The sequence below is a fragment of the Tursiops truncatus genome, chromosome X, assembly GCF_011762595.2.
Source record: "Tursiops truncatus isolate mTurTru1 chromosome X, mTurTru1.mat.Y, whole genome shotgun sequence".
NCBI classification, from domain to species: Eukaryota; Metazoa; Chordata; class Mammalia; order Artiodactyla; family Delphinidae; genus Tursiops; species Tursiops truncatus.
The window spans coordinates 19013535-19028949 of NC_047055.1; the positions used below are offsets into that span (position 1 = coordinate 19013535).

General features: G+C 39.9%; 1 protein-coding gene across 13 annotated transcripts in view; it reads right to left on the reverse strand.

Annotated features, from left to right (window-relative positions):
• Window positions 1–15415, reverse strand: part of ARHGAP36 (Rho GTPase activating protein 36) — a 154409-nt gene that overhangs the window by 109722 nt on the left and 29272 nt on the right. For 5 of the 13 annotated variants that reach the window (XM_073799073.1, XM_073799072.1, XM_033848960.2 and 2 more), the window contains one exon: window positions 14404–14470. The exons of the other annotated variants lie outside the window; for them this stretch is intronic. In XM_073799073.1, the coding sequence (XP_073655174.1) occupies window positions 14404–14470 (67 nt within the window). The remainder of the gene's footprint in view (window positions 1–14403; window positions 14471–15415) is intronic. 13 annotated transcript variants of the gene reach the window in all.

Consider the following 15415-nt stretch of genomic DNA (forward strand, 5'->3'; position numbering starts at 1 on the left):
GGGAATTCAGTTGATTGTCTTATATCTGTTTGTTTATTTATTTAATTTTTGGCTGTGTTGGATCTTCATTGTTGCATGCAGGCTTTCTCTAGTTGCAGTGAGCAGGGGCTACTCTTTGTTGCGGTGCAGGGGCTTCTCTTGTTGCGGAGCACGGGCTCTAGGCCCACGGGCTCAGTAACTGTGGCGCATGGGCCCAGCTGCTCCGCGGCATGTGGGATCTTCCTGGACCAGGGCTCAAACCTGTGTCCCCTGCATTGGCAGGCAGATTCTTAACCACTGCGTCACCAGGGAAGTCCCACACAACCAACTATTAACTTTATAGTTTTTCTACTGTCCTTTCCCATACATAGAAAAAAGTTAAACAATTAAGATTATATTATATATACAAATGTATATCTTGTTTTCACTCTAAAATTGTGACTATTTTACCAAATCTTTAGATATTCTCAAAAAAACATGATTTCACTAATTCCTGTATAGTATTCCAATAAAAATACATGCTGCAATTTATATAGTCCACCCCTACTGTAGCAGTCCCCAAAGTGTGAAGATACTGTACCACTTGCTTAAAAAAATAAAATAATATTTAACGAAAAGTGTTCCATCATCAAATAAGTTTTCAAACTCTGGTTCAAACAGAAATTTATAAGTTTCTTTTCAGCAAGACTAATCTCAGAGCCTTATTACATCAATATGTATTGGACTCTCCAAGGGAATGTGGTATGCAGCATTTCCTGTTTGTTCATTTATCTCTTTATATGTGGAGCATTTCCCTGGATCCATGCTCTATAGAACATAGTGAGATACCACCACAGTGTAGACGTTTAGGATGTTGCAGTGTTTTACAAATCATTTTGCCATAACCATACTTGTATAGACAGCTTTGTGTACTCATCTGGCTTTCTCTCTAGGAGAGGTTCATTGGACAGAAACTATTGGGGAAAAAAAACAGAGTTCTGATTCTGCCCTGTCTAGCTTTTTTGCTGGGTCTCGATGGACCCCACCTCACAAGGGACCCCAAGAAAAAGTCTTGGTATGAGTTTCTTTCTGAACATCTCAAGGTCTGCCTCTCTGTAGTAGAGGTCTGTCTGGTTTTCTTTTAATAATTTTTTAACATCTTTATTGGAGTATAATTGCCTACAATGGTGTGTTAGTTTCTGCTTTATAACAAAGTGAATCAAGTTATACATATACATATGTTCCCATATCTCTTCCCTCTTGCGTCTCCCTCCCTATCCCACCCCTCTAGGTGGTCACAAAGCACCGAGCTGATCTCCCTGTGCTATGCAGCTGCTTCCCACTAGCTATCTATTTTACGTTTGGTAGTGTATATATGTCCATGATTTTTTTATTTTAGAATGATTTTAGGTTTTAGGTAAAAACCTGGAAGATAGTGCAGAAAGTTCCCATATACCCAACATCTACTTTCCCCTATAATTAGCATCTTATATTAGTATGGCACATTTGTTACAATTAGTGAACCAGTACTGATATATTACAATTAACTAAAGTCCATGCTTTGTTCATATTTCCTTAGTTTTTACCTAACGTCCTTTTTCTATGCCAGCATCCCATCCAGCATACCATATTACATTTATCAGATCTTCCTTGTTTTTGATGGCCTTGAAAGTCAGGTATTTTGTAGAATGGCTCTCATTTGGGATTTGTCTGATGGTTTTCCCATCATTAGACTGTGGTAATGTATCAGAGGTCAAGTCAGAAGTCAAGTGCCATTCTTATCACATCATATCAAGAGTATACACAATATTAATATAACTTATCACTACTGATGTTAACCTTGATCAACGGGCTTCAGATACTGTTTGTCAAGTTTCTCCACTGTAAAATTACTCTTTTCTCCCTTCTTATACTGTACTCTTTGGAAGGAAGTCACTGCACAGAGCCCAGACTTAAGGAGTGGGAGCTATGCTCCACTTTGGAGGCCATTTTCAAATAGAAGATAGAGTTATTTATTTGTGCATTCATTCTTTGAATGATTTTTTGGGTCCATATATTGTTCAGCATGTCATGGATTAAATGTATTAAATCCAGTCCTTCTCCTCTAAGACCTTAATATCTATTTGGACACGTGGTCCAGGGATGATATCATATAGACAAAATGTAGCATTGACAACTGTGGAAGGTGTTTGCTTAGAATTCAGAATTCCCTCACGTTATAGAGAAAAGCAGGTATCAAAAAGGTATATGATAATAAGGGCATTCACTTCCCAGTAAAACAAGCATAACTGGTAAAGTTTTTAAAAAGTAACCATTTAAAATGTTCTCAAAATTGTCCTAAGGCAATATAACAAGTGAAGAAATATTTATTTAAGAAAATCTACTAAATCTTGGTAAGAACACTGAGAGTCTGTGGCACTTGAGCCATAACCCACTCCCTCCCTATCCCCTCTCCAGCTGAGCCTGACAGGGCTCCTTCTCCTTTCAGCTCCCAGTCAAGGGACTCAGTTTCTCACCAGGAGGAGCAGGACTCCAGCATTTATCATCCCCCCTCCCCAGCTATGAGTTGCAGAGGCTAAATTCCTGGTAAGCATGGCCAAGAGGAATGGTGAAGGATCCTTTCCTTCACCCAATCCCCAGGCATAGGGCAGAGGCTCTACCCCAAGCATCACTGGATAAGAATACAGGGGGCCCAATTGCCCTTGACCCCACTTCCTCACAGGGCAGCGATCCCACACTGGGAGAGGCAAGCAAAGAAGAACAGAGACTACTGCTCCCACCAAGCAGCTTCATCATAAAGCATGGGTGTCATTCCAAGAAAAGTGGTCCATTGTCCCACACCAGCTCTGGAGCTGTGGCTCAGAGATTTTTGCCCAGTGGCAGGGGCAAAAATTATGAAGGAGTGACTGATTCTTGGAAAACACATTTTAATACACTACCAGAGTCATAGTGCTAGAAGAAGAAAGATATATAAGCAGTAATCAGGCCTCATTATCTCACAGCTCACTGAATCCCACCTCCATTGACACACACACAGAAGGTCCAAGAACAGCCCATCCTTTGGGAGTGAGAGTCCTCTGTGGGCTCAGTCACAGGTCAAAGTGCTACCACCCTACAGAGCAGTGAAGGGGTGGCAGACCTAAAGTGGGACCACACATCTCCAGCCTGGGGTTCTACATGCTTGATTACCTTTTTCGTACGTCTCTTCTGGTGCTCCTTATTTTCTTCCTTATTAGTTTAAGAAATGGGGCATGGACTGTGAGGAATAAATGAGCTCATGGAAAATCCCTTTAGCCTGTAACTGGCGCACAGTAGGTACCTAATAAATGGAAGCCATTATTACCTCTCCTACTAGATTAAATTTCCTTCAGACTGTAATTCTTATTCTAGGTAAGCAGTTCTCAATCTCATGAAAACTGTTCTCTTTTTTTAATAAATACACTTTATGACATCTCCATTATTATCCTGAAATGAAATTCACAGATAATGAAACCCACCTACACACATGACTTCAAAAATATCAGTATAATGCTCTATGATGTGAAAAAATGAAACGAAAATAATTTATAATTATTCACATATTTATGTAACATGTAAATCAATATGTAAATCTCAGACATTGACAACAGTAGAACACATAAGATGAAGTGGTCAGTATGAGATCACCAAGGAAACACCAATTACAAATGCAGACTGATACAGAAATGCTGTATCAGTGACTAATACTCCGAATGTTATTGATGTTGCTAACATGATTTTTCAAAATGGAGAAAAACTTACATAGTCCCTAAGAAAAGAAGTACAATTCCCTCTCAATTTACACTGTAGTTTGGTTCCTGAGAAATTCAATGTCTACCAAAACACCTTATGTCATGTAAAACAGATTTTGATTCTAGGCTCCGATAATTTATAAGCAAGTTTTTCACCTACGTAAATGTCCAGCAGGACATTTGAAAGTCTAGTGACACACAGGAGCATTTTTCATTATGAGGACTGTCCTACAATTGTATTCCTGGATTCTACCTGCTACATATCAGTAAGAGCCCCCACTAACTCTGAAGTAATACTTAGGTTATGATATCTTCTCATTGAGAAGCTTTGGAATCACTGATCCAAAGCTGAAATCATAAGCAAAAATGTGTGTGCGCACAAGTGCAATGTTGATTCATGCCTGTGTGGCGGTGCATAACTTTCAGATTCTCAAGGAAGTCCGTTATCCAAAAAGGACTAAGAATGCCTGCAGGGATCCTGCAGAATACAGCTGTGTCCTCATCCCCACAATGCACTCAAACAATATAGAAGTATGTCACTGAATTGGACAGGGTAATGTAGGTGTTGCCCAGCAGCATGAGGTGAGTGTGAGGTTAGCTCAGTTGGCTGGCAGAACAGAACATGCCTCTGCAGGGAGTCGTGTAGTTTATTGTTTAAGAGGGCTGGCTCACATCGCCTATTATTGTACAGCTCGATATATGGAGATTTAATCCCTCTTCTTGCTGCTTCCTCCCTCCCCAACCAAATAAAACTTCTGTTTTTACAACCAATCACATTCAAAGGCTCATTAGAGTAATCCTTTGGTTAAGGCCCTGAGACTCCAAGAAACTCCTGAAAACATGCACATCTATTTCTTGAGTGGAGCACCACAGCAGTACTTCATCCAGCACAATGCCATCATGCGGGAGCAGGTATTCAACTAGGGAGTGGTGAGCAAAAGCAAAGAGTAAGGCACTGAGGGCTGGGCCACAGGATAAGGAGGTGACTGAAGGCTGGATTGGGAGGCAGGCAGAGAAATGTCAGGAGAATGGGGGTGAAGGTACTGCCCAGAGAGAAGGGGAAACCTATGAAAAGGAATTTTCAACAATTTACACCAGCCTGTTCTGATCGATTAAAAAGCCAGCCACTTAGGCTTCAAATACTAGTTACAGTGGTTAAGTGAGCAGGCTCTGCACTCAGAAGGTTTAGGTTCAACTCCTACCTCCACCATGTACTGTGTAACCTCTTTGTGCCTCAGTTTCCCCTTTTGTACACTGGAGAGGATGATAATACTTACCTCTTAGAGTTATTAAGAAAATCAAGACATGTAAAGGGCTTAGAACAGTGCTGATGCACTTAATAAGTGTTAGCTTTTAATGTGTACCTACTGTAAACAGCACCTAGAACCCTATGTGTACGTTGCTTTGAAAGAAGGAAGAACCTGAGGATATTGGTCTCACCGACCCCCTTTTGGAGGGTCTATGATTGGCATCTTCTTACTTTTAACATTCAACAGATACTTTGTGACAAACCCCACTCCAGGTGCTGCGGAGGCTGTAAAGATGAACAAGCTAGTTCCATGGCTTCAATGATTACTTACATCTAACAGCTCTCAAATCTATAGCTCCAGCTCAGACGTCTTTCCTGAGCTCCACAGATGTCAACAGATTCTTGCCGAACCTTTCCACTCAAAATGCCGACATGTACCTCCATGTCACTATGTCAATGAGAAAACTCACTTCCACACACCTCCCAAACCTGTCTATTCCCCTGTGTGCTTTACAGAAGTTAATGGCACCATTATGCATCCAGTTAACCAAGCTAGACACCTAAAAATCATCCTTGAAGCCTTGTTCACTCCTGACATCTCCTCATCAAACTAAAGCAATTGATTCTACCTACTAGATACCCCTCAAATACATCCATATCTCATAATACCCCCTACAACTACTTTAAGCCAAGCCAAAAGATCAAGGGAAACTGAAAGTCACATTCTCCATTCTGATGCACACCCCACATCCCTGAAACTTCCTCAATCAAATATCATTGTGTATGTGTCTCTAAAGCCCAAGATAAATCATTTGGACACTGTTCCTATTCAAGATTATCTGCAAACATGTTCACCTCCATCAGAGGAAATAATTAAAATCTCACATAGTTTCTTAGAGCAATACTCTTTTGCACTTGATTCAGTTGGATGATCATGTAATACCTCACATTTGTATAGCTTCATAGCTTTCAAAGAAATTTCACATTTGTCACTTGGAAGAATACAACCAACTGCAGAATGAGGAGAGTTGGAGTCATTCAGCCACTTTGAAACTGAATAAAGAGATACAACAGACCTGACTTCTAGTCTGGAGATTTTCTCTTTGGTACCCTAACTCCCCGGGGAAGACTAAATAATTTACTCCTCTCAAAAGCTGGAAAGTTATCTCTTCATCTTGTAACAAAATCTGCCCATTTTTCCACTGAGCAAATTCTAGCCCCTTTCCAAGTAACCCATATGTGGCCCTCAGTGTGGGCGAGCCTGCCGGATTATTGATGCTATTCCTCTGCAGACAAACTGCACTCTATCCCTCTCTGTCTTGGTCTTTGCCAGTCTGACCCATTTGTCAGTTTTCAATCTTTAGTTATCACTCCCCACCCAGGCACCTAATATAAACTGCCTGTACATTTCCAACTTGTCCATCTTCTGAGCCTCTGAATCTACCGCATGAAAGGGTCATATTTCTCCATTTCAATTTCTGCTAATGGCCTTAACAACACTTCATGGGAACAGAAAAGGATTTCACCTTTCAAAAGTTGTCGATCACTTTCAACAAGTTCCCCATCAATTCTGACTGTGTTCCAAGGATTAATCAAGCAGGACTGTTGACGTTCACCACCCTGGGGCTGCTTCATGAAGTGCAATGTTCCACTGGATCATTTCTGCTGTCTGAAGGCCACTTGTAGTCTGGCAAGTTATATTTAATCATAATCATCCTGTTTGACAAATGGTTTTAGGGGGCGGGTCATCTCCCAAGCACATTAGCTGTCCTTTTACAATTGAGTAGCACCCCTGAGCTACCAAACCATCCCCCCTTTTGTCAAAAAGCCTAGATCAAAATTTCCAAGCTCAGGAGTTATTCAACCTTCCCCGGTGCTATATCATGCTTCTGGTGTGTTTGGGGGAGTTGAAGAAAGGAGGTGCTCGACATGTAGTGCTCATTGAGTTGGTGGTGGGGGGCTGGAAGATAGAGCAGCATATACACGGAGCCTTACAAAGGAGCCTTTTGGTTCTTGCAAACAGGGTTCTGGGACAAGGCCAGCAAGAGATCTAAAGAATTGTTCAGAAGGGCTGCAAGCAGCTCACATGACATTTTGGACACATATTCCTTATTCGCTGTCCCAACTCTTGTTCCAGCAGACTTACATGGGAAAACAGGAAGAAAGTGAAGATCACTGAAGGGAAAGTGCATCCATTTGTTGTGTCAGACTTCTTGCAAGTCTATGGTGAGACACAGTTGGAGACAGACCAGTCTGTGCCCTCAAGCACTGTAGTCAAGTCAAGGAGACAGACAAGTGAGTGATTATACATGAGAAGACAGTGGAGACTTAACTATTAAGAGGGAAATGCTGGGTGCTGTGGAAAGACAGAAGAGGGCTACCTAGGAGTTCAGGGAGGATCTCTTTGAAGAAGTAATACCTAAGCTGAACTCTGAAGAATATCAAAGAGGTAGACCAGTGAGCGAAGGTGAGTGGGAAAGAAGAATGTTCCAAACATTGAGAATAACATGTGCATTCAGACAGGAGATAGAGAGAGAGAAGGAGGGAGAGAGAGAGGTGGAGGAATATGCCTGGTACAACATCACTGAATATGGCTGAAGGTCAAAGACGAGGCTAGCATAGTGTGCGGGGATGAGACCACAGAATTTCACCTGCATAGGCTGTGCTGGGAAATGAGCTGGGATTTGAATAGCTCTACAATTTCTGTTTTCTACTGTGTGTATAGCATTAGTATGAGGTATCTCAGGGCCATAAGAAGTGAAAGAAATTGAAGATGCTGTTCCTGTCCTCAAGGTGTTCAGAGTTCATTTAGAGTACAGAGTCCAGATGTGAAAAAAACTTCAGAAGTCTACGAGGCATAGTGGCAGGGATTTGGTGTGTCCGTAAGGCCTAGGCATCTACATAGTAGGTGAAGGCACCTGAGTGAGCCCTAGGGAGAAAGGAAAGACTTAGGGAAAGGAGGGAGCCTTACTCAGAAACTCAGGCTCCTTCAGCTCCCTCACACCAGCCTCTTGGCCCTAGACCCCTGTCTTCTTAGGGCTAGTAACATACCCCCAGCAAGCCAGCTAGGGCCCTTGTAAACACTGTGAGGCAGACACTGACCTTCAGTAGCTTCTCCTAATGCTCTGAGCTTCAATATGTATATCTATAAAATAAGCACAGGTAAGAGCAGAGTTTGTTGCAGTCACCCTGAAAGTTCTTCCCAGAGAACACCTTCTACACCCTGCTCTCCAAGCACTTCATATTGCCTCCCTATGGTGGCAGTGTGTTAACATAATCAGCATTAATTTTGTCCTTCCGTGTACGCTGTTGCTCTTCCCCTATACAGAGGTAGAGCTTATTCCTCAAGTCCCCTTAAATCTGGGCTGGCCTAATGACTGCTTTGACCAACTGAATAAGGTGAAAGTGTCATTATGACAAGCTTAGCCTTTAAGGGAACTGGCAGTATCTACTTCCTATGCTTGGAATGATCCTTCTGGTAACCTAGCTGCCATGCTGTGAGAAATCCAACCTAAAGGGAAAGGCCACATGTAGGTGCTCTAGTCAACAGTCACTGCTAAGCTCCCAGCTGAAATCCAGCATTAACTGCCAGCCATGCGAATGAGCCATCTTGGATGTTCAGCCCAGTTAAGCACTCAGGTGACTGTAGGCCCAGTTACCATCTGATTGTAACTGCATGAGAGACACCAAATGATAACTTCCCATCTGAGCCCACTAAAATCCCAGAACCATTAGAGATAATAATAAATTGTTGTGGTCAACCACTATGGTATCATTTGTTAGGCAGCATAACTCTCAGTGCCTTGCTATTGGGTAAATCCAGGGCTCAGTAAACGTTTTCTGTAAAGGATCAGATAGTAAATATTGGATTAACCAAAAAGTTCATTCAGGTTTTTCGAACATTTTGGCCAACCCAATATTTTTGGCTTTGCTGACCATACATCTCTGTCACAACTACTCAATTCTATCACTGTAATGAGAAAGCAGTCACAGACAAATGGATGTGGATATGTTCCGATAAAATGTTATTTACAAAATTGGGGGGGGAGGGCTGAGGCCTTTGCCATAGTTTGCAACCTTTGGGCTAACTGGATAAAACAGTGACCAAGGAGTATTAAAGACTGATAAGTAGGTAGGCCTTTCCAGTAACTTTAGCCTTTTAGCAGTTTTCTTGGAAACACAAAGCTTTAACCCAATGTTTCCCAAAATGGATTTTGTAAGATAGGCATTAAGGGAGGGAAATGTGTTGTTGACAAATAAATTTCTTAAAGCTCTGGATTAAATCTAAGTTATACAAGATTTTATACTGCCGGATTCCTCAGAGCCTTTACATGCTTATCCCAAAGAAGTACACTGTTTGAATTTCAGACCCAGTGCCAGGCTGCTGGGGGAAAATTTTTAAATGAGGGAATTTGGGGTGTCAGTTCTTCCTATATGTAATACCAGAGCTGCTGCTTTTATCTCACCTTCTCTCACTGCTCTTCTTCAGGCTCATTTTCTCTATAACACCCCTGCTCTACCAATAATATGCTACTTTTTTTATTGGCATTTACTCTCTTAAGGCCTTGGCTTCGCTGATATGTAAAGCTAACAATTCTCACAATAACTGTACTCCAAGGCCCCATTTCAAATTGGAGGAGCACTCCTAGCAGAGTGAAGAGTTAGAGTAAAGGCCCTAAAGAAGCAGTGTGCCTGTTGTGCTCATGGAACATCAAGGAGGCCAGTATGGCTGCAGCAGAGTAAGAGGGAGAATACAGGGAAATGAAGTTAAAGAGGTAACCGGGAGCTGGATTTTATAGAACCCTATAGACTATTTTAAGGACACTTATCTATATTTCTGAATGAAATAGGGAATCATAGTGAGGTTTTTGCAACAGAAAAGAAGCATGATCTAACTTAGGACATAAATGCATCATCCTGTTTGCACCAAAATACAGAAACTCAAAATAAATGAAACAAAAATGGACAGAGCTGAAAGAAGAAATAGACAAATCCTTAATTAGAGTTGAGGACTTCAACCTTCTCCTACCAACAACTGGTACAATTATTAGATAAAAAATCATCAAGTATATAAAATATCTGGAAAACAAAATCAACCAGCAGGTTCTAATTGACATGTATAGAACACTTCACCCAGCAACTGCAGAATACATACACATTCTTTTCAAGAGCCTATAGAACATTGGCCAAGATATATCATATCTTGGTATATAAAACAAGCCTCAACAAATTTAAGAGAATTGAAATCATATAGAACAGTGTTCACTAACCACAAGAGTATCAATCCAGAAATCAATAACCAAAAGATAACAAAAAAATACCCAAACACTTGGAAACAACACTCTTCTTAATAATCCATGGGTCAAAGAGGAGATCTAAAGACAAATCAAAAAATACCTTGAACTGAATGGAAATGAAAATACTTCATATAAAAAATTGTGGTAAGCAGCTGAAGTGCCGAGAAAGAAATGTCTAAAACTAACTGCTTACATTAGAAATAAGGAAATGTCTTAAATCAATAGTCTAATTTCCTACCTCAAGAAACTAGAAAAACAAAATATATCCAAAGCAAGGAGAAGAAAGTAAATAATAAATACAAAAAGAGAAATCAATGAAATTGAAAATAAGAAAGCAATAGAGAAAATCAATGAAACAAAAAGCTCTTTCTCTGAAAAGACCAATAAAATCGACAACCATTAACAAGACTGAGAAAGAAAAAAAGAGAAGGTGCAAATTACCAATATCCAGAATAAAACAGGGGACATCATTACACTCCCTGCAAACATCAAAAGAGAATAAGGGAATACTATAAATACTATAAAATTTATAAATTTTACAACTTAGATGAAATGGATTTTACAACTTAAATGAAATGGATCAACTACTCAAAAAACACAAACTATCAAAACCAAGTTGAAATAGGCAATCCGAATATACCTATAATTATCAAAGAAACTGAATTCATAATTTGAAACCTCCCCTCCCAGAAAAATTCTCCTACTAAACATTTAAAGAAGAATTAACACTGATTTTACACAATCTCCTTCAAAAAATAGAAGGAGGAATCCTTCCCAATTCATTTTATGAAGCCAATATTACCCTGATACCAAAAACTAGGCAAAGACAGTACAAAAAAAAAAGAAAGAAAGAAAAAGAAAGAAAGAAAAAAAGAAAAGAAAACCAAAGAACAATATCTCTGATGAACCTTGATATAAAAATCCTGAACAGAATATTAGCAAACTGAATCTAAAAATGAATAAAAGGATTATACACCAATAACAAGTGAGAGTTATTCCAGGCATGCGAGGCTAGTTCAATATTTGAAAACCAAATAATATAACTCACCATGTCAATAGGCTAAAGAAGAAAAAGCATATGATTATATAAGTTAATGCATAAAAGACATTTGACAAAATCCTACACCCATTCATGCTAAAAAACTCTTTGAAAAATAGGAATAGAGAGCAAATAACCTACAGATCATTTGCAGGACAACTGATGTGTTTACTATGTTTACTCTTCTAATTGTAGTCTTTTAATCTATGAACACAGTATGTCTCTCAATGTGATATGAGCATGTGCTAAAGAGCATTTACAGAAAACCTACAGCTAACTACACTTAATGATGAAAGACTGAATGCTTCCCTCTAAGCTCAAAAACAAGACAAGGATATGTACTCTCACCATTCTTATCCAACATAGTACTGGAAGTCGTAGCCACTGCCATTAAGGCAAGCAAAAGGAATAAAAGGCCTACAGATCAGGAAGGAAGAAATAAAACTGTCCCTATTTGCAGATGACATGGTGGCCTAAGTAGGAAATCCAAGGGAATCCATTTTTAAAACTGCTAAAACTAATAGGTAGCTCAGCAAAGTCACAGGATACAAGATCAACACACAAAAATCAATCGCACTTCTGTATACTAGCAATGAACATGCAGAAACTGAAAATAGAAATACAATACTGCTGGCAGTCACTCCAAGGAAATGCACTTAACGAAAATTGTACAGGATATGTATGTTGAAAATAACAAAATGATAATGAAACAAATTTTTAAAAGAGCAAAATAAATGGAGGGATATACTGTGCTCATGGATTAGAAGACTCACTACACTAAAGTCAGTTCTACCCAAAATGATTTATAGGTTTAATATAATTCTTATAAAAATCCATGCAAAGTTTTATGTAGACTTAACAAAGCTTATTCTAAAATTTATATGGAAAGGTGCAAGCCCTAGAATAGCTAAAACAATCTTGACAAAAAAAAAACAAAGTGGGAGGAATAACTCTACTCAACATTATAGCTACAGCGATCAAGACCGTGTGCATTGGCAGGGGAATAGACACATAGATCAATAGAACTGAACAGAGAACTCAGAAATAGACCCACCCAACTGATTTTTGACAAAATTTCCAAAATGTTTTAATGGAGGAAGGATAAACTTATCAACAAATGATGCTGGAGCCATTGAACATTCATAGGCCAAAAAAAAAAAAAAACCAATAGCAACAACAAAAAAACCCTTCAATAAACCTCACACCTTGGGACTTCCCTGATGGTCTAGTGGTTAAGACTGCACGTTTCCAGTACAGGAGACCTGGGGTCAATCCCTGCTCAGGGAAGTAGATCCTGCATGCCACAACTAAAGATAAAGATCCCGCATGCCGCAACTAAAAGATCCCGCCCGCTGCAACTGAAGAGCCCATGTGCCGCAACTAACATGCAGTGCAGCTAAATAAATAATTTTTAAAAATAAATAAAAAAATAAACCTCACACCTTATCCCCCCCCCAAAATAAAACCCCACCAAAAACACTCAAAATGGTTCATGATCAAACACCAGTTACCAATGCCAGGAGAGAACTACAGCTTCATAGAAGACAGCGAAGTTCATAACTACGTCAACCACAAGGATCTTGGTATCGGAGTCTTCAAAGAAAACACAATACAGTCAAGCAGTGGTTGGAACAACACTTTACTTACCTAGACAAGTAAGAGCAAGACTAGCTCCAATAGTGGGTGTTGGTCCCTCTCAGCAACCACAGCAGGGAAATTGGCCTACACACACCCCTCATGTCCCCGCAGGGGACAGATATAGCAATGGGGTTGACCAGGTGCCATAGACACACACACTTAGGCAGAAAAAAGGAGTCATATTGAGTCTGAAACAGGGAAACATATTCCCACGCAAGGCAATAAGAATGGCACAGGCTGTGAGGGTTTCTTATCTTTCGGTTAGGAAGTGTTCTAGGTCCAAGGCTCTGAGTGGGCAAGCCTGGGGAGGGGTGACAGGTCAGCAGTGACTGCTCTCCCAACAATGGACTGAAATGTAAAACTATAAAACTTTCTCTAAACATTAAGAGAGAATCTTCAGGGTCTAGAGCTAAGCAAAGATTTGTTAGGCCTGACACCAAAAATGCGATCCATAAAAGGAAAAATTGATAGATTAAACTTCATCGAAATAGAAAAGTTTTGCTCTGCACAGGACTCTGTAAGAGGATGAATCAACAAGCTGCTAGGTGGGGGAAAATATTTGCAAACCATATATCTGTCAAAGGACAAGTATTGTGAGTACATAAATAACTCTCGAAACTCAACAGTTAAAACAATCAAATTAGAAGACAGGCAAAATACATGAACAGAGATTTCACTGAGGAGGATACATAGATGGTAAATAAGTACATCAATAGATGGTCAACATCATTAGCCATTAGGGAAATGCAAAATAAATTGCAATGAAATATCACTACCTACCTATCAGAATGACTAAAATTAAAAATAGTTGACAACACCAAATGCTGCCAAGGATACAGGGAAATTGGGTCACTCATATACTACTGGTAGGGATGTAAAATGGTATACTCCGGAAACCCGTTTAGTAGTTCCTCAACATGTTAAATATAGAGTTCCCAAAAGACCCCGTGTTATATAAATGAGTCAAAGATGGCCTCAGTGTATTGGCCCTATGTTGTTTATTTCTTCAAAGCAGGCCAGCACCCACTCTGTCAAAAGCACATCAGTGCCAAGCGCTAATTTTTATACAACCAGATTTTTAGCCATTTTTAGCCTGCTTTGCATATCCCACAAGACTACACCAAACATCTGTTAGCTACAGATTAAAGCCCCCAAGCCACTGTTGTCCTTCAGAGTCCTCTGACCCAGAGAGTCTGCACCATACTGTTGAGCAACATTACCTAGACATGTAAGCTCCATCTCTAATCCTCATCTCCCCTTGAAGTCCCCTTGCCATCCACCACTTAATAAAATAAAAAGGGGGAAATTTGGACCCAGAAACGGATGTTCACAGGAGGAAGATGATGTAAATATGGCCATGTGATGACGTAGGTAGATGGGACTGATATAGCTACAAGCCAAGGATTAATGGCCACCACCAGGAGCTAGGAGGAGACAATAAAAGGTTCTTACCAAGAAAGAGTCCCATAGGGAGCATGGCTCTGCCAACACCTTGATTTTGAACTTCTAGCTTCCAGAACTGTAAGACAATAGATTCCTGTTGTTTTAAGCCACACAGTTTGTGATACTTTGCTATGGCAGCCCTAGCAAACTAATAATCCATGGAATATCACTCAGCAATAAAAGGAAAGAACTACTGATAAACACAACAACTTGGAGAATTATGCTGAGTAAAAAAAACAAAAAAGCCAATTCCAAAACGTTACATGCTGTGTAATTCCCTTTATATATCATTTTTGAATGGACAACATTTTAGAAATTAAGGGCTGATGAATGGTGGCCAGGGTTTAAGGACAGGGCAGAGAAGTAGTGTGGGAAGGACGTGGGTATGTCTATAAAAGGGCAACACAAAGAATCTTTGTGGAAATGTTCTGTATCTTGACTGTGGTGGTGGGGACATGAACTTACATATGTGATAAAATTGTATAGAACTTAATACACACACACACAAATAAGTACAACCAAAACTGGTGAAATCAGAATAAAATCAGTGAACTATATGCCAATATCCTGGTTGTGATTTTACACGGTAGATTTACAAAATGTTACCATCTGGAGAATTGAGCAAAGTGTCAGTGGGTCTCGCTGAACTGTTTCTTACAACTGCATGTGACCTACAATTACCTCAATAAAATTTTTCAGTTAAAAGAAAATATCTCTTGGTTGTTAAGAACAGATTTTAAATAGAAAGAGTGACAGAAGGGAGAAAGTTAGGAAACTTTTGCAGAAATCCAAGAGAGAAATGGATGTTGGCTTCAACGAGGAGTATAGCAGTAGGGTTGAAGCAGTATGGAGATGTAGTTGGATTCTGGATATATAGTATTTTGAAGGTAGAACAGAATTTGCTGACAGATGCATGTAGGAAGTGAGAGAAAGAGGAGTGTCAAGGATGACTTCAAGGTTTTAAGGTGGAGAAGGCTGTAGGTGGAGAAGGTTTGGCAGTAGAGTTGGGGGAGGGGATTGA